At 39.4% G+C, this 26,296-nt stretch overlaps 2 protein-coding genes across 2 annotated transcripts in view; both read left to right on the forward strand.

Annotated features, from left to right (window-relative positions):
• Window position 1: 1 nt before the first annotated feature.
• On the forward strand, window positions 2-18,811 carry slc2a13b (solute carrier family 2 member 13b). The gene is made up of 13 exons (XM_056452230.1): window positions 2-133; window positions 2,407-2,850; window positions 5,735-5,894; window positions 6,480-6,685; window positions 6,768-6,876; window positions 9,318-9,481; window positions 10,176-10,296; window positions 11,897-12,022; window positions 13,917-14,035; window positions 14,231-14,383; window positions 16,471-16,625; window positions 17,309-17,374; window positions 18,690-18,811. Exons 2-13 carry the CDS (start codon window positions 2,433-2,435, stop codon window positions 18,696-18,698), a joined length of 1,806 nt encoding a protein of 601 aa, XP_056308205.1. The 5' UTR covers window positions 2-133; window positions 2,407-2,432; the 3' UTR covers window positions 18,699-18,811.
• Window positions 18,812-22,706: 3,895 nt separating this feature from the next.
• The window catches only part of kif21a (kinesin family member 21A), a 71,932-nt gene continuing 68,342 nt past the window's right edge, over window positions 22,707-26,296 (forward strand). Inside the window, exon 1 of the mRNA XM_056451441.1 lies at window positions 22,707-22,907. Within this exon, the coding sequence (XP_056307416.1) occupies window positions 22,876-22,907 (32 nt within the window). The 5' untranslated portion in view covers window positions 22,707-22,875. The remainder of the gene's footprint in view (window positions 22,908-26,296) is intronic.

Raw genomic sequence — 26,296 nt, forward strand, 5'->3', positions numbered from 1 at the left:
GGCGCCTGTGTAGTCCAGGCTGCGTTATGAATCATATGACTGCAAAAAAATTCAACAACTTCCTGTTTGAGCGCAGCAGAGTGAAAGCAAAGACACACGAATCAAAACAAACACACTGAAACGGGAATTGCTGGTAAGTTTACCGAGAGACAGTACAAATATGCGCATTTTGTGTTCATATGTGATTAGGCTAGTTCGTTTTTGTAGCATGTTAGCCATGTCGCTGTGTACAGTAGATCTGTACGCGCTCATATCGTGTAGGAAGTTGTAGGTTATGTTTTTATGAATGCTAATATAAGAGTCTGAATACAGAATAAATCATCGAGATTTTAAAACATTACATATGTACTTCGCGACGTTATTTACATGGAGTTTTGTTGAAACGAAAAAGACTTTACACGATATTTTGCGACTTATTAATTTTTTTTAATGTATAATAATTGAAGTTTGAAGTAAAAAGGTCTGATTTTTCACTGAATTGGGACGTTCGTAAAAACTAAAATCTAGTAAAAGAAAATAATAACTGTAGTCAATCACTAGCTTAAACATTGTACGGCCACTTTATTAGGTACAGCATGCTAGTTTTCTCCTTATTGCTGTCAGAAGTGCTTTGCTGGCTAATATTTAACATGCTGATGGAAACATTTTCATGCCGATGGTTATTTTGCTGGAAGTAAACACCAGAAGATGAACAGCAAAGAAGAATACCAAGACATGCTGCTGTATTCAAGCATTTTTTATTCTTTTCTTACTGGAAATAATATTCACTCACCGGCCACTTTATTGGGCACACCTTGCTAGTATCGGATTGGACCATTTTTGCCTTCAGAACTGCCTTAATCCTTCATGGCGTAGATTCAACAAGGTATGGGAAATATTCCTCAGAGATTTTGCTCCATATTGGCATAATAGCATCATGCAGTTGCAGTTGATTTGATGGCTTCACATCCATGATGCCAATCTCCAGATCCACCACATCCCAAAGGTGCTCTATTGGATTGAGCTCTGGTGACTGTGGAGGCCATTTGAGTACAGTGAACTCATTGTCATGTTCAAGAAACCAGTCTGAGATGATTCACGCTTTATGACATGGTGTTATCCTGCTGGAAGTAGCCATCAGAAGATGGAGACACTGTGGTCATAAAGGGATGGACATGGTCAGCAACAATACTCAGGTAGGCTGTGGCGTTGACACCATGCTCAATTGGTACTAATGGACCCAAAGTGTGCCAAGAAAATATCCCCCACACCATTACACCACCACCAGCGTGAATCATAATACAAGGCAGGATGGATCCATGCTTTCATGTTGTTGACGCCAAATTCTGCCCCGACCATCCGAATGTGGCAGCAGAAATGGAGACTCATCAGACCAGGCAACGTTTCTCCAATCTTCTATTGTCCAGTTTTGGTGAGCCTGTGTGAATTGTAGCCTCAGTTTCCTGTTCTTAGCTGACAGGAGCAGCACCCGGTGTGGTCTTCTGCTGCTGTAGCCCATCCGCCTCAAGGTTGGACGTGTTGTGTGTTCAGAGATGCTGTTCTGCAGACCTCGGTTATAACAAGTGCTTATTTAAGATACTGTTGCCTTTATATCAGCTGGAACCAGTCTGGCCATTCTCCTCTGACCTCTGGCATCAACAAGGCATTTGCACCCACAGAACTGCTGCTCACTGGATATTTTATTTATTCTCTGTAAACCCTAGAGATGGTTGTGCGTGAAAATCCCAGTAGATCAGCAGTTTCTGAAATACTCAGAGCAGCCCGTCTGGCACCAACAACCATGCCACGTTCAAAGTCACTTAAATCCCCTTTCTTCCTCATTCTGATGCTCGCTCTGAACTGCAGCAGATCGTCTTGACCATGCCTAAATGCATTGAGTTGCTGCCAAGTGATTGGCTGATTGTAAATTTGTGTTAACAAGCAGATGGACAGGTGTACCTAATAAAGTGGCCGGTGAGTGTTTAACATAGATATGATTTAACATTACAGTAAACCGAATCTGTTATTAATGTAAAATAATGCAAATGCTTAAATATGACATATATATGACATTTGATTCAGTTGATCCTACTATTAAACTTTATAAACCACTAGCAGAGTTGACATTTTTCAGCATGTTGTGCTTTAAGTCAAGATAACTCAAACATGGCATGTTTAAAACAGACATTTAGTTATGTTTATGGATAGCTCACTCAAGAAAATTAAATTCTGTCATTACTGTATTTACTCTCCCTTAGCTTGCTCCAAATGTATACCATGGACGTCAATGCCTACTAAGTAGTTTTAACGTATTGACACAGTATTCATGCACTAAGAGTTTAAGGTGTGTGCACACTGCCAGCGTGGTCTGGTTTACGGCTTTCTGTAATCATGTGATGATCTCAAGATGTTGTCTTTGTGATTCAGGACACAATGTGCATGATCTCTGGAGGATGAAGGATCAGAGAGCAGACGGTAGAGTTGAAGACGAGAGCAGTTTAATAAAGACGCCATCAAAGCGTGGCCATGACCTCCAGCCGGGCTCCCCGTGTTTCGTCTACACGCTGGCCTTCTTCTCGGCTCTGGGAGGGTTTCTGTTCGGCTATGACACAGGAGTGGTTTCTGGAGCCATGCTGCTCCTCAAGAGGGAGATGAAGCTCAGTTCTGTGTGGCAGGAGCTGCTGGTCTCCATTACTGTCGGTGCTGCTGCTGTTTCTGCTCTGGCCGGAGGGTTTCTGAACGGACGGTTCGGACGGAGGGTCTGCATTCTGCTGGCCAGCTTCATCTTCTGTGCTGGAGGAATCATACTAAGCGTCGCACGCAATAAAGAGGTGCTTCTGTGCGGGAGGCTCACGGTCGGGCTCGGGTTAGGTGAGATCTACTCATCCAGACAACAAGGAAGTCTGTTCAAGGCTGTGTTTATTTGAAGTAAAATACAGAGAAAGCAGAAATATTGGGAAATTAAAGTTAAAGGGGGTCTATTATGCCTATTGTCACGAGATGTCAAATAAGTCTCTAAGTGTGTATGTGAAGTTTCAGCTCAAAATACCACACAAATAATGTTTATAACCCTTTTAAACGGACCCTTTTAGGCTTTGATGCTAATTGTGGTGTTTTGGTGACTGTCGCTTTAATGCAAATGAGATTGTGCTCTTTTTAAAAGAGGGTGGAGCTACAGATGCCTGTGTGTCAACATAGTGGCAGATTCAAAACAGGACTAGTGTTCTATTCTAATGAGGGAGAGATGGTCACTAGTGGGCGGGGCTTTCCCCCTTTAATGATGACATCATACAAGGGGAGAATGTCAATCAAAGTATTTCTGCACTAGTGGGCGGGGCTTTCCCCCTTTAATGATGACATCATACAATGGGAGAATGTCAATCAAAGTGTTTCTGCACTAATGGGCGGGGCTTTCCCCCTTTAATGATGACATCATACAAGGGGAGAATGTCAATCAAAGTGTTTCTGCACTAGTGGGCGGGGCTTTCCCCCTTTAATGATGACATCATACAAGGGGAGAATGTCAATCAAAGTGTTTCTGCACTAGTGGGCGGGGCTTTCCCCCTTTAATGATGACATCATACAAGGGGAGAATGTCAATCAAAGTGTTTCTGCACTAGTGGGCGGGGCTTTCCCCCTTTAATGATGACATCATACAAGGGGAGAATGTCAATCAAAGTGTTTCTACACTAGTGGGCGGGGCTTTCCCCCTTTAATGACGACATCATACAAGGGGAGAATGTCAATCAAAGTGTTTCTGCACTAGTGGGCGGGGCTTTCCCCCTTTAATGATGACATCATACAAGGGGAGAATGTCAATCAAAGTGTTTCTGCACTAGTGGGCGGGGCTTTCCCCCTTTAATCATGACATCATACAAGGGGAGAATGTCAATCAAAGTGTTTCTGCACTAGTGGGCGGGGCTTTTCCCCTTTAATGATGACATCATACAAAGGGAGAATGTCAATCAAAGTGTTTCTGCGCTAGTAGGCGGGGCTTTCCGCCTTTAATGATGACATCATACAAGGGGAGAATGTCAATCAAAGTGTTTCTGCACTAGTGGGCGGGGCTTTCCCCCTTTAATGATGACATCATACAATGGGAGAATGTCAATCAAAGTGTTTCTGCACTAGTGGGCGGGGCTTTCCCCCTTTAATGATGACATCATACAAAGGGAGAATGTCAATCAAAGTGTTTCTGCACTGGTGGGCGGGGCTTTCTCCCTTTAATGATGACATCATACAAAGGGAGAATGTCAATCAAGGTGTTTCTGCACTGGTGGGCTGGGCTTTCCCCCTTTAATGATGACATCATTCAAAGGGAGAATGTCAATCAAGGTGTTTCTGCACTAGTGGGCGGGGCTTTCTCCATTTAATGATGACATCATACAAAGGGAGAATGTCAATCAAAGTGTTTCTGCACTAGTGGGCGGGGCTTTCCCCCTTTAATGATGACATCATACAAAGGGAGAATGTCAATCAAAGTGTTTCTGCACTGGTAGGCGGGGCTTTCCCCCTTTAATGATGACATCATACAAAGGGAGAATGTCAATCAAAGTGTTTCAGACTGTTTTTATCAAGTCTGATTATAAACAATACAATTAAAACATGTTTATCATTCGAAGCTGCTTATATTCACACACTATTCCCACAAAACTGTGTTTAAATATAAACTTATCATCTAGTTATAGTTAATAATGACATGCATTGATTAATTTTCGGTCACATTTTATAATGCGGGACACGTTAATGTTAGCTAATATATTTACTAACATAAACAAACAATGAACTATACTCATTAAAGAGGACCTATTACGGTATGTAACCCAGGCTAGTAGCCAGGGGTGGTTCAGAAAACCCACCACTCACTGACAAAGGTCCAGAATTTGTCCCATACATGAGCTCATTTGTCCTGTTTTGATTGCTATGCCATCATAAATTGTGAAAATGCATGTGGCATGACAATACAGAAATATACAGCACCATCAAAAAAAAGTCCCCGCCAGACTAATGGAATAAGAAACAAAAATAGAATGGCATGTAAAAAGGAAGGAGGGAAAAGGTATTACCAAAAAAACAAATAATTACAGAGACATTATTAACCTATACATCTAAGGAAGGGGCCCCATATTTTGTCATACATCTTCTGTTTGCCAAATCTACAGAAACATAACCTTTCCAGCTTGAGGGGAGAAACCATTTCAGTTAAGCATTTTTAAAAATTTGGAGGTGTTGTGGATTTCCATTCCATCACCGTGCCAAACATAAGCGAGAGTTGTTGATGTCTAGGCCAATTAGAGCCTGGTCTGAACACTCAAACAATGCTAATGCCACATCAATTTTAATGTCCATTTCAAAAGCCTGGGAAATTAAAGTTAAAGGGCACATATTATGTCCTTTTATAAAAGATGTAAAATAAGTCTCTGATGTCTCTAGAGTGTGTGTGTGAAGTTTCAGCTCAAAATACCACACAGATAATGATTATAACTGACCCTTTTAGGCTTTGATGCTAATTGTGGCGTTTTGGTGACTGTCGCTTTAAATGCAAATGAGATTGTGCTCTTTTCAGAAAAGGGCGGAGCTATAGATGCCTGTGTGTCAGCATAGTGGCAGATTCAAAAACAAGACTAACGTTCTATGGTAGTGAGGGAGAGATGGTCACTAGTGGGCGGGGCTTTCCCCCTCTGATGACATCATACTAAGGGGGAATGCAAATCAAAGTGTTTCTGCAGACTGTTTTAATCAAGTATGATTCCAGGGATCGCGTCGATGACGGTGCCCGTCTACATCGCTGAGGTGTCCCCTCCAGATCTGCGTGGTCAACTGGTCACCGTTAACACTCTCTTCATCACCGGCGGGCAGTTCATCGCCAGTGTGGTGGACGGAGCCTTCAGTTACCTGCCTCATGATGGCTGGAGGTCAGAAAAGCATTCCAGCTCACCTGTGTTATTGTGATGAAGGCATTTTTAAAGACTCATTCAACTTATTCATTCATTCATTCGTTCATTTTCCTTCGGCTTAAAACCGATTCATCAATGGTCGCCACAGTGGAATGAACCACCAACTTTTCCAGCATATGGAGCTGCAACCCAGTACTGGGAAGCACCCATTCACACACACACTCATTCACTACGGCCAATTTAGTTCATCAATTCCCCAATAGCGCATGTGTTTGGACTGAAACCGAAGCACCTGGAGGAAACCCACGCCAACAGGGGGAGAACATGCAAACTCCACATAGAAACACCAACCTAGCGAGGACTCGAACCAGCAACCTTCTTGCTGTCAGGCGATTGTGCTACCGACTGTGCCAATGTGTCGCCAATAAAGATGTCTTAAAACTTTTAAGTAAAGCTACAAATGTTATCACAGATTCAGACGTTCTGCAGGAGATAAACATGAGATTTGAAAAACAGTGTGTGTGTGTGTGTGTGTGTGCGTGTGTGTGTGCGTGTGTGTGTGTGTGTGTGTGTGTGTGTGTGTCTGTGTGTGTGTCTGTGCAGGTTTATGTTGGGTTTGTCGGTGGTTCCTGCCGCTCTTCAGTTTCTAGGGTTCCTCTTCCTCCCCGAAAGTCCTCGTTGGCTCCTGCAGAAGGGATTTACCCAGAATGCACTGCTGGTGCTCCGTCAGATCCGTGGCGGTGTGGATGTGGAGGAAGAGTTCGAGAGCATCCGCTGCAGCATCCAGGAGGAGCAGACAGACGCCGCAGGTCATTAATTAATGATTTATTCAGCACTTTTTTAATGTATTGTTTATAGACAGCAGTGATGGTCTGACTGGTGGTCTTATAGGTGGTCCGGTGCTGTGGCGTATGCTGGCGTCTCCTCCGGTTCGCCGAGCTCTGATCGTGGGTTGTGGACTTCAGATGTTCCAGCAGCTCTCGGGAATCAACACCGTCATGTAGGACATCAGCAACACAACACTGCACATGATCAACACTGCGTTAAGCCCCATAAGGCTATATAACACACATAAAGCTTCCAGAACTGAGCAGTGAATTGGACTATGCTGGTTTTTAAATTGGTATTTAGTGTGACGTGTGCCACTTGGACAAATTATATATACAGGGCCGGCGCGTTCATAGAGGCGGCATAATGGTGAGGTCGGCAAACCAACCCCCCCCCCACCCCCACCCCCATGGTGGCATAATAGTGAGGGCGCCAAACACGGTCCTCACTTTCATCCACGACAACACCCCGCCCCTCCTTACTTTCATCTGCTACACCAACCCCCACCCGCCCCCCTCCGCCCGTCCTCACTTCATGAACTGGTTACTTTCGTTTACACTTTCGGGTTGAATGTGACGCGATAGTTCTTTGCCTATATATATATATATATATATATATATATATATATATTTACAACTCTTTATTAATGAAGTACGCTACAAAATGTAGTATCATTAATATCTATCATGAACTAATAGCAATTACCATAGTATACTTTAGCCTTTACTACAGTAAACTATATATATATATATATATATATATATATATATATATATATATATATATATATATATATATATATATATATATATATAACTATATATATAACTCCTCTTGCTCAGTTTTCTTTCAATCAAGCAAGTTTCTCATGTCAGCCCAGTGATTGTTTGGCGACGTCACCAACCGGAGTGAGAGGTGGCAGTAACGCACCAAAAAGTTTGTCGACCACCGTAAAACAGGAAGAAGACGAAATCGTCATTCTCGCCATCATATGGATTTACTTTCATCAGCTAGACACCGGCCTCACAGCTTTGTGAATGTCAGTGCTGTCATTTATTGATCCGCGATCGGTAAATGTAGCTTGTGTGGACGCTACTGCGCTACTTGACTGAAGTAATAGCTTCGCTACTGAAAAGCTATTTGATTTAGAAAGGAGCGACGCTACCGCCAAGCTACTGGAAAATGTAGTAAAGCTAGTAGCGTCGACGCTACTGCCCAACACTGGAAATCAATCAATCAATTAATCAATCAAAATTAATGGGATAGTTTACCCAAAATCTACCTTTCTGTCATCATTTACTCTTTCTTTACTTGTTACAAAGCAGTTTGAGGTGTTGTTTGGGTTCTGTTGAACCCAGAAGATATTTTGATGAACGCTGGAAACCTGCAATCGTTGACTTCCACAAGTCAATGGTAACAAAAAACAAACTCAAACTGGTTTAGAACAAGTAAAGGGTGAGTAAATAATGACAGAATTTTAATTTTTTTTGGCGGACTGTCTCTTTAACAACCCATTCACACGGGGCGTCAGCGTCAACGCTTCCCGTTCACTTCGAATGAGTGACGTCAGGCATTGCCGAACTGTATTGTGGACCCGTCAGCACTGTTGCTAGCTGCAGAAGTTGGGAAATTCTCAACTTTTCAAGCGCCAATGGAAGTGTCAGCCAATCAGATCGCTTTATGCAAATACCCCAGCTCAGACAGTAGCCGATTATGGACTAATTTCATTGGCTGATGCTGCTATGATGATCGCGTCAGCCCCGACTACAGACACGCCCTCGGTCAAAGCATTGACGCTAAAAACCCCGTGTGAATGCACGGTAAGACCAAATGTGTTTACACTTGCCAGAGTTTACATAGAGTTTAGGTCATAGTGCTTTATGTCAGTGGGCGGAGCTAAAGATCTCTTTCGTCGCAATTTTACTTACTGAAATTCTCTGATTGGTGGACTTTTCTGCACAGCATCATGGGTATTGCAGTTTTTCATGAATGAAGAGTTCTATTGTTTAAAATAGGTTGATTGAGTGAGAATAGAGGGGTTCGACAAAAATGCAAATATTATTCATTTACCTCGAAGCTCACATTTTTTAAAATAATAGTTTTAATAATTAACTAATTTTATCTTTGGCATGATGACAGCATATTATATTTTACTAGTTACATTGCAAGATAGCTTAAAGTGACATTTAAAGGCTTAACTAGGCCAGTCATTGGACGATTCAGCGAATATATATATATATATATATATATATATATATATATATATATATATATATATATATATATGTATATATACATATAATTATTATTATTTATTTATTTATTTTTTTTTTTTTACGTCACCTAATACTTTAGTTTCCTCATCAAATCTCCTGACCAATCAAATGCTCTCTAGTGTCTGACATGCCCGCCCCCTTTTTCTAATTTGCTTTTTATTTGATGCGCTTGAGCTCAACCACTCTCTCTGGCAGAGCTGTGAGAAAACAAGTCTATTGGCTGTTTTTTTAAAGGGGAGGGGCTACTCTATGCCCCGCCCTCTCTTCATGTTTAAGTATAGATTATGTCAAACATCGATGCACATTTCAAAGCACTAATTCTCTCTGAATGCTGCAGGTACTACAGCGCCACCATCCTGCAGATGTCAGGAGTTCAGGATGATCAGATGGCCATCTGGCTGGCCGCCGGCACAGCCTTCACCAACTTTCTGTTCACCCTGGTGGGCGTTTGGCTGGTGGATAGAGTGGGCCGCAGGAAGCTGACTATGGCTAGCATACTAGGTGAGGATTCAAACACCGTCATAGACATGAGGTGTAGTGTGAGAATGATGTACTGTGGATAGAGTACTACCATGTATTTGCCATTCATGGACTATCAATGTAAAATGGCAGATTAATTTAATTGAGAACACAGTACAGTAATATATGAAGAGCCAGCCTCCAAATCCCGTTAGCTCACTTATAAGGAGGGCCTTTGACTTCTGACTTACATGCTCAGAGTGTCCAGCTGGTGGCGCCACAAACCAAACTCCTGCAGCGCTGATAGAATACATGCAGTTTGTGTGAAAACGTAACATTCTGTAGTGAATTTAGCGATAGTTTAAGGTCATCGAGGGGATTTCAGTCATCATACAGTAGACTTTTTCATCTCTCTTCATCTTAGCAGTCTCTCACTCGCTGCATGTCGTGGTTTTCCATCTTTCTGGACACTTTTTGGTTTAATGTTTCACACTCTACATGTTGTGTTTATAAAAGTCGGTCGGTCTGATGCGATTATTCTGTACAGTTTGATTCAATGGGAATCACAGGACTGGTTATGCTACTTGGCTAATTAAGACCAGAAAAAACAGTAGCAACTGCAGGTTAAAAGTACCCTTACAGCGTTAAGCTAAAGTAAAAGTACACATTTATTACAACCGCTTAATAATGACGTACAATTTCTGAGAGAAACATTACAGCAATTTGGATAATTCAGGTACTGCTGTCAGTCTGATGGTGCTGGCTGCAGGATTCCTCCTCTCGGCTCAGGCGTCTCCCCCTGTGACCTTTCACCCCACTGACCCCTCCATCCACAACTCCTCCTGTGGGAACTATGGGTGAGTTTGGGCTGTTAACTAGACTGACTGCATGACAATTATGATCACCAAGATTGCATTTACTTAATAAGACAATACAGTAAAAATATTAAATTGTGAAATATTATTATAATCCATAGCGAATGGTTAAGTATATCGTAATATGTAATTTATTCCTATGATTTAATGTTGTTCACCTGATATAATAGGCTTCATTGCTTTTTTTTTCATGGTAAAGCAGCTTCTCTGATTGGTGGAGCTTTTCTGGGCATTATGGGTAATGTAGTTCTTTAGCAGGAATTACACTAAACACATCCAGACTAGAAAATGTGTGCATCTCAGAGCAACTCTTCCTGCATTTCCATCTGGAATTAGCTCATTTAGGTCAGGAATTATTTGAGTCTGTGCTTCATTCGTGAAAACAGTCAGTCCATTTGGGAATGAACCAACCATTTTAAATGAACGCTTAAAGCAATGGTCTAAAACTCAATTCCTGGAGAGCCGCAGCTCTGCATAATTTAGCTCCAACCACCTCCAACTCACTCCTGCTTAATAGTCTCTAGTAGTCTTGAATTAAGGTGGCGCAGTGGGTAGCGCTGCCGCCTCACAGCAAGAAGGTCACTGGTTCGAGTCCCAGCTGGGCCAGTTGGCATTCCATGTTCTCCCTATGTTTGCGTGGGTTTCCTCCGGGTGCTCCGGTTTCCCCCACAAGTCGGGCGAGCTAAATTGTCCATAGTGTTTGTGTGTGCATGAGTGTGTATGGGTGTTATCCAGTGATAGGTTGCAGCTGGAAGGGCATCCGCTGCGTAAAACATATGCTGGATAAGTTGGCGGTTCATTCCGCTGTGGCAACCCCAGATTAATAAAGGGACTAAGCCGAAAAGAAAATGAATGAATGAATGAATAGTCTTGAATTAGTTAGGGTTGGAGCAAAACTGTGCTGAGCTGCGGCCCTCCAGGAATCAAGTTTGAGACCCATGGTTTAAAGCAGTGGTTCTTAAAGAGGTGGTCCCCGAGGGGTAGCAGGACAATGAAGAGGGTATCACCTGGTGATTTCCAAAAATCTGTTTATTTTCATTAAACCATAAGAATTACCATATTTTATTCAAAAAAATTGGTCGTTTATAGTTACTATATACTACTGTATAGTTACTATAGTAGCTTATAGTTACTAGTTCTATTGGATTGCGACCCCTGGGGTAATTACATTATATTAAAGACACATCAATAGCGTCAGATGCAGCAGATTGATCTATTAACACCAGGTTAAACTTTCTGGCATATTTACAGCACTGACATACAATTAAAAAAATTAAACGAAGAATAGACTTGGGTCTATTGGTGTGTGTGCAAGGTTTCTGTATTTATTACCACCTCAGAAGATATTGGGGGTCGCGAGTCACTGGCATTGTTATTTTGGGGGTCGCGGGCTGAAAAGTTTGGGAACCCCTGCTTTAAAGAATCAGTCATTAAAACAGGGTCTGGTCGCCATCTACTGGTGGTTTTAGAATTATGTTTATTCATAGCAAAACACATATGGCAAAACGAATTTAATTAATTGATAATGATGAAAATCTATATTGTTGACCAGACTGACTGGACTTTCTGTGTGTTGGTGAAGGTTCTGTGAATCCTGCATGTTGGATCCAGATTGTGGTTTCTGTTACGGTCTGAAAGCTACAGCTGTGGTTCAGTCCTCATGTGTGCCTGTAGACCCGGAGAACACCGAGACGGCAGCATTGGGCAGGTAATACAGTAATACAGGTGAAAACCACAAAGCACTGACCTTGTGAACTAAGACTATAGGTGACACTTAAAGGGATAGTTCACCCAAAAATAACTTTACTCACTATTTGCTCATTGTTCCAAACCCTAATGACTTTCTCTCTTCTGTTGAACATGAAGGAAGATATTTTGAAGAATGCTTGAAGCCTGTAACCACTGACTTTCATAGTGGGCAAATCAAATATGATGGCTTTCTATGGTTTTTAGGTTTCCTACATTCTTCAGTTTATCTTCTTTTGTGTTCAACAGAGGAAAGAAACTCAAACAGGTTTATGACAAGAGAAGGGTGAGAAAATGACAGAAGTGTTAGTACCCCTTTAATGAGTAATTTGTGGCTGCGCTGTGATCCTTAAAGGAACGCTCCACTTTTCTGGAAATAAACTCAATTACTGTTGAGTTTAACCATTTCTGAATCCATTCAGATGATCTCTTGGTATGACGGGAGCACTTTTAGCTTAGCTTAGCTTAGCATAGATAATTAAATCGGGTTAGACCATTAGCATCCACTTTTTAAAAAATGTTAGCACGAGTTTTGATAATTTTCCTATTTCAAGCTTGAGCCTTTTGTAGTTGCATCATGTCCTAAGATCGACAGAAAATGAAAACTTGCTCTTTTCTAGGCTGATAAAGCTACTGTTTTAGCAAGGAGTTCGAGTTTTAACACATTGTTAACATGTTTTAACTAGTTACTGGCTTGTTTACGGTTTTAGCGCATGGTTAAAGCATCAACAAATCTTTAGCATGTTTTAGGATGTGTCTTACTTGTTTACTGTTTTAGCAAGGGGTTAAATTTTAACACATATTTACCATGTTTTAACTTGCTAGATTCAGTACTGTTTTGCAAGGAGTTAGTGTCAACAAATCTTTAATGTTTTAACATGTTGCTAGCATATTTACTGTTTAAACAAGTGGCTAGAGTGTCAACACATCTTTAGCATGTATTAACTTGTTGCTAACATGTTAACTGTTTTAGCATTGGGTTAGAGTGTCAACACATCTTTAGCATGTTTTAACATGTTGCTAGCATGTTTACTGTTTTAGCAAGGGGCTAGAATGTTAATATAAATTCACTATTAACATGTTGCTAGCATGTTAACTTGTTTAGCATTGGGCTAGAGTGTCAATGCATGTTTAGCACGTTTTAACATGATGCTAGCTTGTTTACTGTTTTAGCAAGGGGTTAGTGTCAACAAATCTTTAGCATTTATTAACATGTAGCTAGCTTGTTAACTGTTTTAGCATTGGGCTAGAGTTTCAACAAATCTTTAGCATGTTTTAACATGTTGCTGGCATGTTTACTGTTTTAACAAGAGGCTAGAGTGTCATAACATCTTTAGCATGTTTTAACACTACGCTAGCTTGTTTACTGTTTTAGCAAGGGGTTAGTGACAACAAATCTTTAGCACTTATTAACATGTAGCTAGCTTGTTAACTGTTTTAGCATTGGGCTAGAGTTTCAACAAATCTTTAGCATGTTTTAACATGTTGCTGGCATGTTTACTGTTTTAACAAGAGACTAGAGTGTCACAACATCTTTAGCATGTTTTAACACTACGCTAGCTTATTTACTGTTTTAGTTTTTAACAAATCTTTAGCATGTTTTAACATGTTTCTACTATGTTTACTGTTTTAGCATGGCGTAATAATCAAGGGACTTCGCCGCCGTTTTCAGGCACTTTGTAATATGAATTTGCTTGCTTCAGCCATAATGCAACATCAAAGTTCCTTGATTATTACACCGGAATCAGAATATATGATTAAAATTAGCCTATTTCTAAAAAAGTAGAGTATTTCTTTAAATAAACATTTTTGATTAGTCATCAGATGTTTTTTGTTCTTGTTCTTGTTGTATTGAGGTGTTTCAATGGCACTCAGAAGGCCGATGGTGTTTTCTGGGCCTACAACTACTGTCCGACATCATATTCCTGGGTTGTACTGCTGGGTCTTATTCTTTATCTGGCCTTCTTTGCTCCAGGTGAGTGTTCAGTTCTCCAGACCCAAAAGAGAAAACACTATAGTAACTTAAAGTAAATATTATAGTGTTTTTGAAGCATGCTATTGTAAAGTACTTGAATTAATCTGTTGTGGTGATTCTACAGTTGCTACTTGAACACAAGTTTCAATATTCAGTAATGAGGTCAAGTTGACGTCATGTTGTGTGTTGGTGTAGGAATGGGCCCAATGCCGTGGACGGTAAACTCTGAGATTTACCCGCTGTGGGCTCGCAGCACTGGAAACGCCTGCTCCGCCGGGGTCAACTGGATCTGTAACGTCTTGGTATCGTTGACATTCCTCCATGTGGCCCAGTATCTGACATACTACGGTAAAAACACAGTATACACGCAAGAAGCTGAAGATAACAACATTAAATAACGTTAGAACTAATGTGGAAACTGGCTGAAAGATGCTAGCAGTGTTATTATAAAAAGGCGTTAGCAACATGCTAAAAGCTAACAGTATGTTAATGATGTTAGAAACATGTTAGGAGTGTGTTCATTATGGTAGTCCTCATAAACATGGTTTTACTGTTTTATTATAGTTAAAGTAGTATTTTTTTACATTTTCAGCTATTTGTTTTAATGTTAATTCAAAGTCTTAAATGTGCTGGCAGCTTTTAAAAAATGTGCTAGCAACAGGATAAACATTCTTAAAAGGTTAATATGTAATGACTACAAATACTAGCAATATCCTAGAACATGCTAACAGTCAGCTGAAACATGTTTGCAAATTACATGCTAAAGATACATGTGTGGAAACCATAGCCTCTTGCTAATATGGTAAACATGATAGCAGCATGTTAAAAACGTGTTAGCAAATTGTCAGCAAACATTCAGTGTGCTGAAACTACTCAGCTCAAGTTGACAAGTAGTAACTTGTTAAAACGGCCATTAGCAACATGTTTAAACACTGGTAAAATGCTAAATTATGCTAGCAGTGTGTTAAAACATTTAAGTAAGTTGTCAAATCATTTCAGCATTGCTTGTTAAAGCAAGATGTTAAAACATGGTAGCACCTCATTGAAACATTCTGTGTGCTGAAACAAATTATTTTACTAGCTTGTTTACTGTTTTAGCAAGGAGCTATAGTGTCAACACATCTTTAGCATGTTTTAACATATTGCTAGCTTGTTCACTGATTTAACAAAGGGCTATAGTTTCAACACATCTTTATGTTTTAACATGTTGCTGGCTTGTTTATTGATTTAGCAAGGGGCTAGAGTGTCAACACATCTTTATGTTTTAACATGTTGCTAGCATGCTAACTGTTTTAGCATTGGGCTAGAATGTCAACAAGTCTTTAGCATGTTTTAACATGTTACTAGCATGTTTACTGTTTTATCTAGGGACCAGAGAAATCTTTAGCATGTTTTAACATGTTGCTAGCTTGTTTACTGCTTTTAGCAAGGGGCTAGAGTGTCAACACATGTTAAGCATGTTTGTAACACGTTGCTAGCTTGTTTACTGATTCAGCAAAAATTCTTTAGCATATTTTAACATGTTGCTAGCATGTTTACTGTTTTATCAAGGGGCCAGAGTATCAACACAACTTTAGCATGTTTTAACATGTTGCTAGCATGTTTATTATTTACACAAGGGGCTAGAGTGTCAACACATCTTTAGCATGTTTTAAATGATGCTAGCTTGTTTACTGTTTTAGCAAGTTGCTTGAGTTTCAACACATCTTTACCATGTTTTAACATGTTGCTAGCATGTTTATTATTTACTCAAAGGGCTAGAGTGTCAACCCATCTTTAGCATGTTTAAACATGTTGCTAGCTTGTTTAATGCTTTTAGCAAGGGGCTAGATTGTCAACACAACTTTAGTATGTTTTAACATGTTGCATGTTTATTTGTTTAGCAAGGGGCTAGAATTTCAACACATCTTTAGCATGTTTAAACATGTTGCTACCTTGTTTACTGTTTTAAGAAGGGGCCAGAGTGTCAACAAAGCTTTAGCATGTTTTATCATGTTGCTAGCATGTTTACTGTTTAAAAAGGGGCTAAAGTTGCAACAAATCTATAGCATATTTTAACATATTGCTACCATGTTTACTGTTTTAGGAAGGGGCTAGAGTGTCAACACAGCTTTAACATTTTAACTTGTTGCTAGCTTGTTTAGTGTTTTAGCAAGGGGCTAGATTTTCTACACATCACTAGCATGCTTTAACATGATGCTAACTTGTTTACTGGTTAAGTATCCACACAACTTTAACATGTTTTAACATGCTGGTAGCAAGGAGCTAGATTTTTAACACATCTTTAGCATGTTTATACATGTTTCTTAGCATGTTTATTGTTTTAGCGAGGAGCTAAAGTTTCCAACTTAATACTACACACTAATTTTTCCGACTTTCTCAGTCCAGCACCAGTTAGTTCTGTGGAATCAGCTGTTTTCGGGTTGTTGTTTCAGGAGCGTTTTTCCTGTATGCTGCTCTGGCTCTGCTGGGCTTCGTGTTCGTGTTGGGGTGCCTTCCGGAGACCAAGGGTTTGCGTTTGGAGGAGATCGAGTCTCTGTTCAGCAGGCGACTCTGCAGCTGCGGAGCCCCCACAGATCAGTACATCCGGGTAAACGGAGGAAACTCCCACTCTGATGAAGACGAGGATGAGGATGAGTGATGACGGTGTGAGCGATGCTGTGGTTCTCATTCCAGAGACTCGTAGACATATTAAACACACCGCAAACAAAAGCACAACGCTGAGATTTGCTGAAGGATGCTGCGCTGATTGCATTTGCACATGACTGTTGTTTATTTAAAGCATGTTTCTGGCACAGCAGGGCTGACTGGATTCATGCTAACAGGAAGAGAGATTACTATATCGATAAGCACTCTGGAGTGCGGCCCACATGCATATACGCTTTATTAAACAAATGGGAGATGATCAACTAGAGTTTGAAGCTCTGTTATAACATGAATATTTGATCCAAAACTCAGATTCTGTCTTCATCATATCAGTCCAGACATGTTTTTATTATTTTCAGAATCTTCTCTTGGTAATATTTCCATGTTACTCATAGTAATATGAGCTGTAAAGTTACAAAAACACTGTTAAAGTATTACTAGATGAATTCTAATTACATTTTAATGACTCAAATGAGCCGTAAATTGGTATAAAAATTGATTTTGAATTGTAATTTTGGCTCAAGTATTCTTTAAAGTGGTTTCTGGGCTCGTGGTTTTGTTGCTTGTGATTTTGTACACTTGATTGTGTTGATTTTAGTCTGAATCTGCTGGTGTTTGGTGTTTTAGCGTCTGGAGTTAGGAGCGTTGCATTACGCCACTTTGGAGCCAGAGGGCAGAATTTCCTACATATCAGTGAGTACCAGCCAAAAAAAATGAGTTATTTTTAATAAGTGTTTTATTTCACTCTGGAAAGAACATCGAACACAATAATATTGTGTTAAGTCAAAATTTAATATGTGAGTGATCGGAGGTGCATTCTCCTGCATGCTGAGCAGAACTATAGAAGCTTAAAGTTAAAATAATGATAAAAACAGCTTTTTATTTCACAGTTTTTCATAATTATGGATTTTATCTTGCAATTCAGGTGTAAAATAAAACTTCAAGAATGCCTAAATGCCTAATTTTGAAATAATACGCTGAAAAAGTTGCAAAATTAAAGATAAATCCTCATTTTTATTACATTTTTCTCAATTACAGATTTTATCTGGTAATTCTGATGTAAAACAGTCTGCAAGAAAGCCTGAAAACACAATTTCGAGGAATAATATTTGAGATATTAAGCTGAAAAAAGTTGTAAAAATAAATAAATACAACTTTTTATTTGACAATTTTGGATTTTATCTTCAATTCTGATGTCAAACAAATTGCGAAAAAGCCTAAAAACATAATTTTGAGAAATAATATTTAAAATATTGAGCAAAAAACAGTTATAAATAACAGTAAACAGTAATAATAATAATCATAATAATAATCATAATAATAATAACCATAATAATCATTATAATAATAATATTTGAGATAATGAACTGAAAAAGTTGTAAAAATAAATAAATAAATACAACATTTTATTACTCAGTTTTGGATTTTATCTTGTAATTCTGATGTAAAACAAAACTTCAAGAAACTGTAAAAACACAATTTTGAGATAATAATATTTAAAATATTAAGCTGAAACGGTTGCAAAAGAATAATTTTAAGGTAAATCCTAGTTCTTACTTAATAATTTTTCATAGTTACAGATTTTATTTTGTAATTCTGATGTTAAACAGGCTACAAGAAAGCCTAAAACACAATTTTGAGAAATAATATTTGAGGTATTAAGCCAAAACAGTTGCAGAAACCTAAATAAAAGATATAAAGTAAGTATTGTGAAAAGCATATACATTCAGAAATGTGAAATCTGAGTTCAGAATTGTGAAAAAGACCGTTAAACTGAGGCCTATAATAATAATTACTAAATCATAGTAAAAATGTAAACAATTAATCCAGAAAAGCTATAAACTATAAAGAAATAATCAGAATATAAAGAAAATCCAGAATTAATATTTAATAAAAAAAATAAAGCTTCCATGTAAAAATTAAAATATTAAAAATAAAACCTAATTTGCATAAACTGCACTGATTTTAGTCAGTGTTTTAATGGACGGTGTGTTTTGATGTGTTTCAGTTGCAGTAATGCTGACTCTGTACGTGGATTTGAAGATTCGCTGTTTGGAAATGATCAGAGATGTCCGTTTGTTTGCTGGATTTGTATATTTTTGAGATGAATAAATATTTCTGACTCTCTGATCTCTTTCTGGCTGAAACCTGTTCACTCATGTCTGACCTCTGACATCTGACCTTTAACCCTGAGCTGCCTGAAGTCTGAACAGCTAAATCAGATTTGATTTTCACATGAAATGTAGTTCAATTAATTCATGACTATATCAAAGTGGTTTATTGGTTGTCCTTTTTTAAAAAAAATATGCAAATAAATGACTGTAAATGATCATATTCTTATTGGAAATTTTGATGACTTTTTACTCAAATTTAGTTTAATTTCTAATGTTCATTAAATTGTGTTCCTATAGCATGTTCTCTTCATTATTGCATAATTAACGTATAATGAAATTATTATGATATAATTAATCTAATATAATATGTAAGTATCCCACCGTATGATGGAAACAGATGTTCAATGAGTATTGTCTGAGATCAACGTGAGCTGAGCTCTTTTATTTTCTGTTTGATTTCACATTTACAAGCTTTGCAAAAAACAAAACAAAACAAAACGTTAATGTCAGTTTGTGTGAGAGTAGTGTTCAGAGTCTGTACTGGTGAACATGTGCTTTCCTGCATACTGTACTCTACTGTACCATACTCTTCTGGACTGAACTCTACCCTACTTTATTCTACTATACTCTGCTTTGCTCTACTATACTGTACCACACTGTACTCAGCTGTACCCTACTGTACTCTGCTGTACCCTACTGTACTCTACTGTACCCTACTATACTCTACTGTACACTCCTATACTCTACTGTACTCTAGTATACTCTCCTGTACACTGCTATACTCTACTGTACTCTAGTATACTCTGCTGTACTCTACTGTACACTCCTATACTCTACTGTACTCTAGTATACTCTCCTGTACACTGCTATACTCTACTGTACTCTAGTATACTCTGCTGTACTCTACTGTACACTCCTATACTCTACTGTACTCTAGTATACTCTCCTGTACACTGCTATACTCTACTGTACTCTAGTATACTCTGCTGTACACTCCTATACTCTGCTGTACTCTAGTATACTCTGCTGTACCCTACTATACTCTGCTGTACCCTACTATACTCTACTGTACTCTAGTATACTCTCCTGTACACTGCTATACTCTACTGTACTCTAGTATACTCTTATGTACCCTACTATACTCTGCTGTACCCTACTATTCTCTACTGTACACTGATATACTCTACTGTACCCTACTCTACTGTACCCCACTATACTCTACTGTACACTGCTATACTCTAGTATACTCTACTGTACCCTACTATACTCAACTGTGCTCTGCTGCACCCTACTATACTCTACTGTGCACTGCAATACTCTACTGTACTCTGGTATACTCTACTGTACCCTACTCTGCTGTAGCCTACTATACTCTACTGTGCCCTACTATACTCTACTGTACTCTAGTATACTCTACTGTACCCTACTATACTGAACTCTGCTGTACCCTACTATACTCTACTGTGCCCTACTATACTCTACTGTACACTAGTATACTCTACTGTACCCTACTCTACTGTACTCTGCTGAACCCTACTATACTCTACTGTACACTGCTATACTCTACTGTACTCTACTGTTCCCTACTATACTGTACTCGACTGTATCCTAATATACTGTACTCATCTGTACCCTGCTTTACTATATTCTACTGTACTGCTCTGCGATGCACCCTACTGTAGTCTGCTGTACTCTACTACACTATACTACACTGTACCCTCATATACTGTACTCTTCTGTACTATAGTATACTCCACTGCACTGTTCTGTGCACTACTCTATAGTATTCTACTAAACTCTATTGTACCCTACTCTACTGTATTCTACTATGCTCTTTTGGACTGTACCCTACTATACTCTACTGTACCCTTATATACGGTATTCTACTATGCTCTTCTGGACTGTACCCTACTATACTCTACTGTACCCTTATATACGGTATTCTACTAGGCTCTTCTGGACTGGACTCTACTATACCCTTCTGCACTGTACTTTACTGTATCATACTATACTGTTCTGCAGTGTACTCTACCCCCTTTGTTCTACTATACTCTACTGTACTGCACTGTATGCTACTCTGCTGTTCTGTACTGTACCTCACTGGACTGTACTGTACTCCACTCTACTCTACTGTAGTGCTGAAGATGTGTGTGTGTGTGTGTGTGTGTGTGTGTGTGTGTTTGTGTGTGTGTGTGCTGCTGTGGTAATGTGAGAGTGTGTAACAAGACTCTACAGTTTGGCAGGAGGTGGTGGAGACCCTGAGCTCTTCTCCTCTATTAGCAGCTCAGCAGGAACACAACACACATCAACACACTGACACCCAGCACAATACACAGCACAGCGCGCACCGTTCACACAGAAGTAAAGCACTGCTTTTACTGTAACTGTACTGTGATCCACAGCTGGGAGGCTGTTGAACAGCACAGATAGGCTGTAGTTCTAACATATATTTTATTCATTCATTCCCCAAAGGCAAGTATGAAAGTGTGAGTGTCATCAAGATGAAAAGTCCTGACACCATTGTTTATGAACGAGATAGTAAAATGGCTGTCATGTTTTCATTATGACAGTTTACTATGTACATTCCCAATGTAAAACAGTCAGATTTTGGTGACACTTCCTGAAAATGCTCAAGACAGCACTACTATTTGCACAGCCATTTTAAAATACAGTATAGTTAGACATCCTTGCATTTAGTGAGGTCTCTGAGTATGAATACGTATGCTTCACATGTTTACTGCATTTGCTCTGTGCAATTCTAATTTATTCACAGCATTGTGCAACAGAATAAGTACACCCTTATTTACAACAAATATAAACGTCCTTTGGGTAGAGCTGTGCACAACTGTAGACAATATTGCACCTACTGAACCTACAGTATACACAGGTCTGTAAATCATTCATCAAATTGTTCAATTTTGAAGGCATTTTCAGGGGGGAAATGTTCATAAAATATGCTTGACAGATTTTGACAACTAGTTCAACATTTTTGCATGTAATGACTCGAGTAATGAAACGAGGACTGTTAGTTTCATATGGAATGACTAGGCACACACGGAATCTGCGCGCGCAGATTTGTAGCCCATCATTGATTCTGTTTATTTACTTGAGTAAATGTGTGTAAATCCGTATTTATTCAGTTTTTAAATTAATCACAGTGATATTATTGACTAAAATGAAAATGTTCATCTGATTTATGTACAATGCAGTGTGTACAGTAATATTTTCTGTCGTTTAGTAGAGATATTATAGGAGAGACTTGCTTTGTTTACCAAATGAAGTGAATCTAATTGGATATTATTTTGGGGATTATTTTTTAGTTCACATATTAAGGTTTTAGTTATGATACTCCCAAAATAATTCCGCAGAAATCAGCTGATTTTTACCAAAATTCTCAGCAGAAATAGTAAAAAAAACATCCGCAGATTCCATCTGGCCCTAGGAATGACTAGCATTCACAATCTTAGTCAATCTTGACTGACATGACATAAGCAAATGATAATGTTATAAACAGCAGAGAGATGTATGAAAGCAGTTGATGCATGTCCAAAAGCATTTACAATTGTTGGAAGAAAGGAGAAACTGTTTTGAGAACTGCATTAACTGTTGTGCAAATGTAAATAGTGTGAGAAATGCACCAAAGCCACTGAGAAAAACTGTAATAAGAAGTATCTCAATGACACTAAAACAATATGGCGTTTATTTGTATATAATTGACCAAAAATAATTAGTCTCAAGCATAAAATTGAACATAAACAACATCTGCAGAAAATCACAATACAGAACAGCCTATATAATGTTGAGGAATATCTGTTATTATGTCTCATAACCATAAGCCTAATGTGCTGATTTGCATGCGCGCGATGACGTCGTCCTCGGGGGTCTGCGAGGGGGCGTGGCTTGGTGACGCATTGCGGCTGGTGCTTCATGCTGGAGCGTGTGTGGTTCAGATGAGCTCCGGACTCGAGCTGAACATGCGAGAATAAGCGCCGAACGAACACCGAAGCATGGCCGAGCAGATACACCCTTGAGCCGGACACCAGAACACCCGCTCTGCAGCTCCGGCGCTCGGCCAACATCATGGACGACAGCACCGTGCGGGTGGCGCTCAGGTAGGGCACTAGATAGTGCGCGTTACTGATGGACACTCGCCTGTCTGTCACCTGCTGCACATGTGCTCCACATATATCAGCCTGCACTTAATAGAAATGATGGTTTGCTTTAAATATGATGCTGAATCAATATGGATATGTATTATTAGTGATGTCTGCTGCGTGTCACAATGGAAAGTTCCCATCAACAAATCATACGTCGGTGCTATTCTCTAAAGAACATGACAGCCAATCAGGATAGCTTATGTGTGGCTGCAAACATGTTGTGGGATTTTAAACCAATGAAATTGATTAGTGGGCGGGGCAAACTAGCATGACTAGGTGGAAATATTGAAATGAAACAAAGGCAAAATCAGCTGTCATCACTGGACTGTAAAAAAAAAGTGGACAACACAGTGTTCCGTCTGTCGTATAAAAGTGAAGCCAAAATGTCCTCAGCTAGCTGCTGCCATCTTTTGCTTGATGACACGGAGCCAAGTCTGTGCATTAGTGATTCAACATGATCAAAACACCGCCCAAATCCATGCTGAGCCTATCACAGATGCTAGCATGAAGCCACACCCATTTATTTTTTTAGCATCTAAAAGGCAAGTGTTAGCAAAACAAAACACTTGGACTGCGTCCGAAACCGCCTACTACTCATTAGGTACTACATTTGAATTTAAACATCATTCTTGGCCGTTAGAAAAGTACGTTCTATACGTTCTACATCCGCCATTTTGTCATGGTCACATGACCTACCCGCGTTAGTTATGTCACCTCACTCAAATTCATGAATTCTCTCGCAGGGCATCATGAGATACACACTTCAGAATCTCGCCGGAAGTAGTTGGTCATCCGGGTACTTCTCGCATACAGATTTTCGAATTCTATGAATTCGGACACACTACTCAACTCGCATACTGATTTTAGCGTACTGTATAGTATGGAAGTATGTGGTCTCCGACGCAGCCTTGAATATAAATCAGTGTGATATTAGCTGCGTAAAATGATTTTATGGGGCAGATTTTATTTATTGTGTATACTTTTTTGTGACATTTAGTGGGCGGGGTTTAACCTGTACTGCAGCCGACCATCAGGGGGCGATATAAGTGTTTTGGCCTCACTTCTCAGGACTTGTATGGGAGTAATCTTTCATTTTTGTGGCGTTGCCTGTACAGAAATGCAATTTGTTAAAGGTGCAGTATGCAAGTTTGACAGCCAGTGGTTGAACTAGGTATTGCATTCCTTAATCAAAACAAATGCAATCGCAGGTTGCCAGATTGAGGACAAACGGGTACGAGCCTTACTATCAAGCCTAAAGGTTGATTTAAGTCATGTTCTATGTAAAAGCAACGCAATGATCAGCTCATGTACAGCTCATGAGCTTTATTCAGTGTTAAATGCTAATAATGTGAGTTTGAACGCCATTTTACATGACATTTATTGCCGTACTACTGAAAGCAGCAGCAGATAGTTCACCTCAGATCTGAAAAATAAAATAAACCGTTTAAAATTGAACTTTAGAGCTGCGCAAAACAACACATATCAGTGATTCAGCATCTACATTTAATAATGTTAAAGAGGTTTAATATGTATTCATTAGATTATAAACCTTACCATTTGGCTGGAGTGCAGTGAGTGCACTATTCTGTGCTTCTGAATGGCTGTATTCACATTTCTATCGTCTTTCGTCTGGTGCAAACAACCAAACCGCTCATCACTGCAAATCTCGTCAAGTAGCATGTTGTTAGGACACGATTGGATGAAATATGTTTAGCCACGCCCCTTCAACCATTAGTTTGCAATGAGTGAAAGATGAGAGGAGGAGCATAAATATAAACCCCGCCCCTACTTAATATTCAGTTTCAGTTGGAAATACGGTTTTCCATCATGCTCCTATACACCTCTACGCTGACACACAGGCATCTGTAGCTCCGCCCTCTTTTAAAAAGAGCACACTCTCATTTGAATTTAAAGCGACAGTCACCAAAACACCACAATCAGGATCAAAGCTTAAAGGATCAGTTTCAGAGAGATATAATGGATTATCTTTGGTATTTTCAGCTTAAACTTCACACACACACACACTCTAGGGACATCAGAGTCTTATTTTACGTAATATTAGGTAGCCTTTAAGCCTTATTCACATCAAAAACACTATTTTAGCGTCCGCACTAATGCATTAACACGCTGTAGTTTTGTTTTACTCGAGTACACCGCTGTATCTGCATCAGCATCATCCTCGACGTGGCATTTTCAACCAGAAATGTTACTTCAGAGGCAGGAGTATCAGTGCCTGCTGTGTGTGTGTGTGTGTGTGTGTGTGTGTGTGTGTGTGTGTGTGTGTTGTTTGAGTGGCGCTCTGTGCTAAAAGTAGACAGAGAACAGACAGATGATCAATGGAAGACGGGATTTATTGATCATTTATTGACCATCATGTCGTTTACTGGCCACACAGTGAAGTAAGCCCAGAGAGCTAGCATTAGCAGAGAATTAGCATTGAAGGCTAATTTAGACCCATTTAGGTTTGTCTTCAGGATTAGTTTATCTGAAAATCAAAAAAATGTGGCATTTAAGATGGATTAGCTGGGCGACACGGTGGTCAGAACTATCGCCACACAGCAATAAGGTCGCTGGTTCGAGTCCTGACTGGGTCAGTTGGCATTTCTATATGGAGTTTGCATGTTCTCCCCAGGTTGGTGTGGGTTTCCTCCGGGTGCTTCGGTTTCCCCCACAGTCCAAACACTTGCCCTATAGGGGAGTTGATGAACTAAATTGGCCGTAGTGGATGAGTGTGTGTGTGTGTGGGTGTTTCCCAGTACTGGGTTGCAGCTGGATAAGCATCCACTCCGTAAAACAAATGCTGGAATAGTTGGCGGTTCATTCTGCTGTGGTGACCTCTGATAAATAAGGGACTAAACCGAATGAAAATGGATTAGCTTTAGCTTTAGCTGAAACTGTTGTTGGTGATTCATACAAGTCAATACTAACAGCATTTTGAAAGTCAAAGAAACACATACAGACAAAACAAAATCAGTATCTTTTGGCTTTAGATGTTGTATTTGAGACTAATATACATATACAAATACTCTGGAAGTCAATGGTTAAAAGGAACTCAAACAGATTTGAAACAAGGGTGAGTAAATGATGACTGTGCCTTTAAGAGATAGTCCGCCTTATTATTTACTTTAGTGATTACAAACTTATATGAGGGTTTAAATGTTTAAACATATTTTGAAGAAACCTGTAACCATTGACTTCCATAGTAAGAACAGCATATACTCTGGAAGTCAAGATCTGTCAGATTTGAAACTATGGTGAGTAAATGATGACAGAAATTTTCATGTTTAGGAGAACTAAATGCTATTAAAGTCAATGGTTACCGGTTTTCAACATTCTTGAAAATA

Source organism: Danio aesculapii, chromosome 25 (assembly GCF_903798145.1).
Source record: "Danio aesculapii chromosome 25, fDanAes4.1, whole genome shotgun sequence".
Classification (NCBI taxonomy): Eukaryota; Metazoa; Chordata; class Actinopteri; order Cypriniformes; family Danionidae; genus Danio; species Danio aesculapii.

Bases quoted from the DNA above. Each gene is read 5' to 3' on its own strand.
- slc2a13b (XM_056452230.1), top strand. From the start codon at position 2,433: ATGAAGGATCAGAGAGCAGACGGTAGAGTTGAAGACGAGAGCAGTTTA. The intron at 5,895-6,479 runs GTCAGAAAAGCA...GTGTCTGTGCAG, and splicing joins CTGCCTCATGATGGCTGGAG to GTTTATGTTGGGTTTGTCGG. The intron at 10,297-11,896 runs GTGAGTTTGGGC...GTGTTGGTGAAG, and splicing joins TCCTCCTGTGGGAACTATGG to GTTCTGTGAATCCTGCATGT.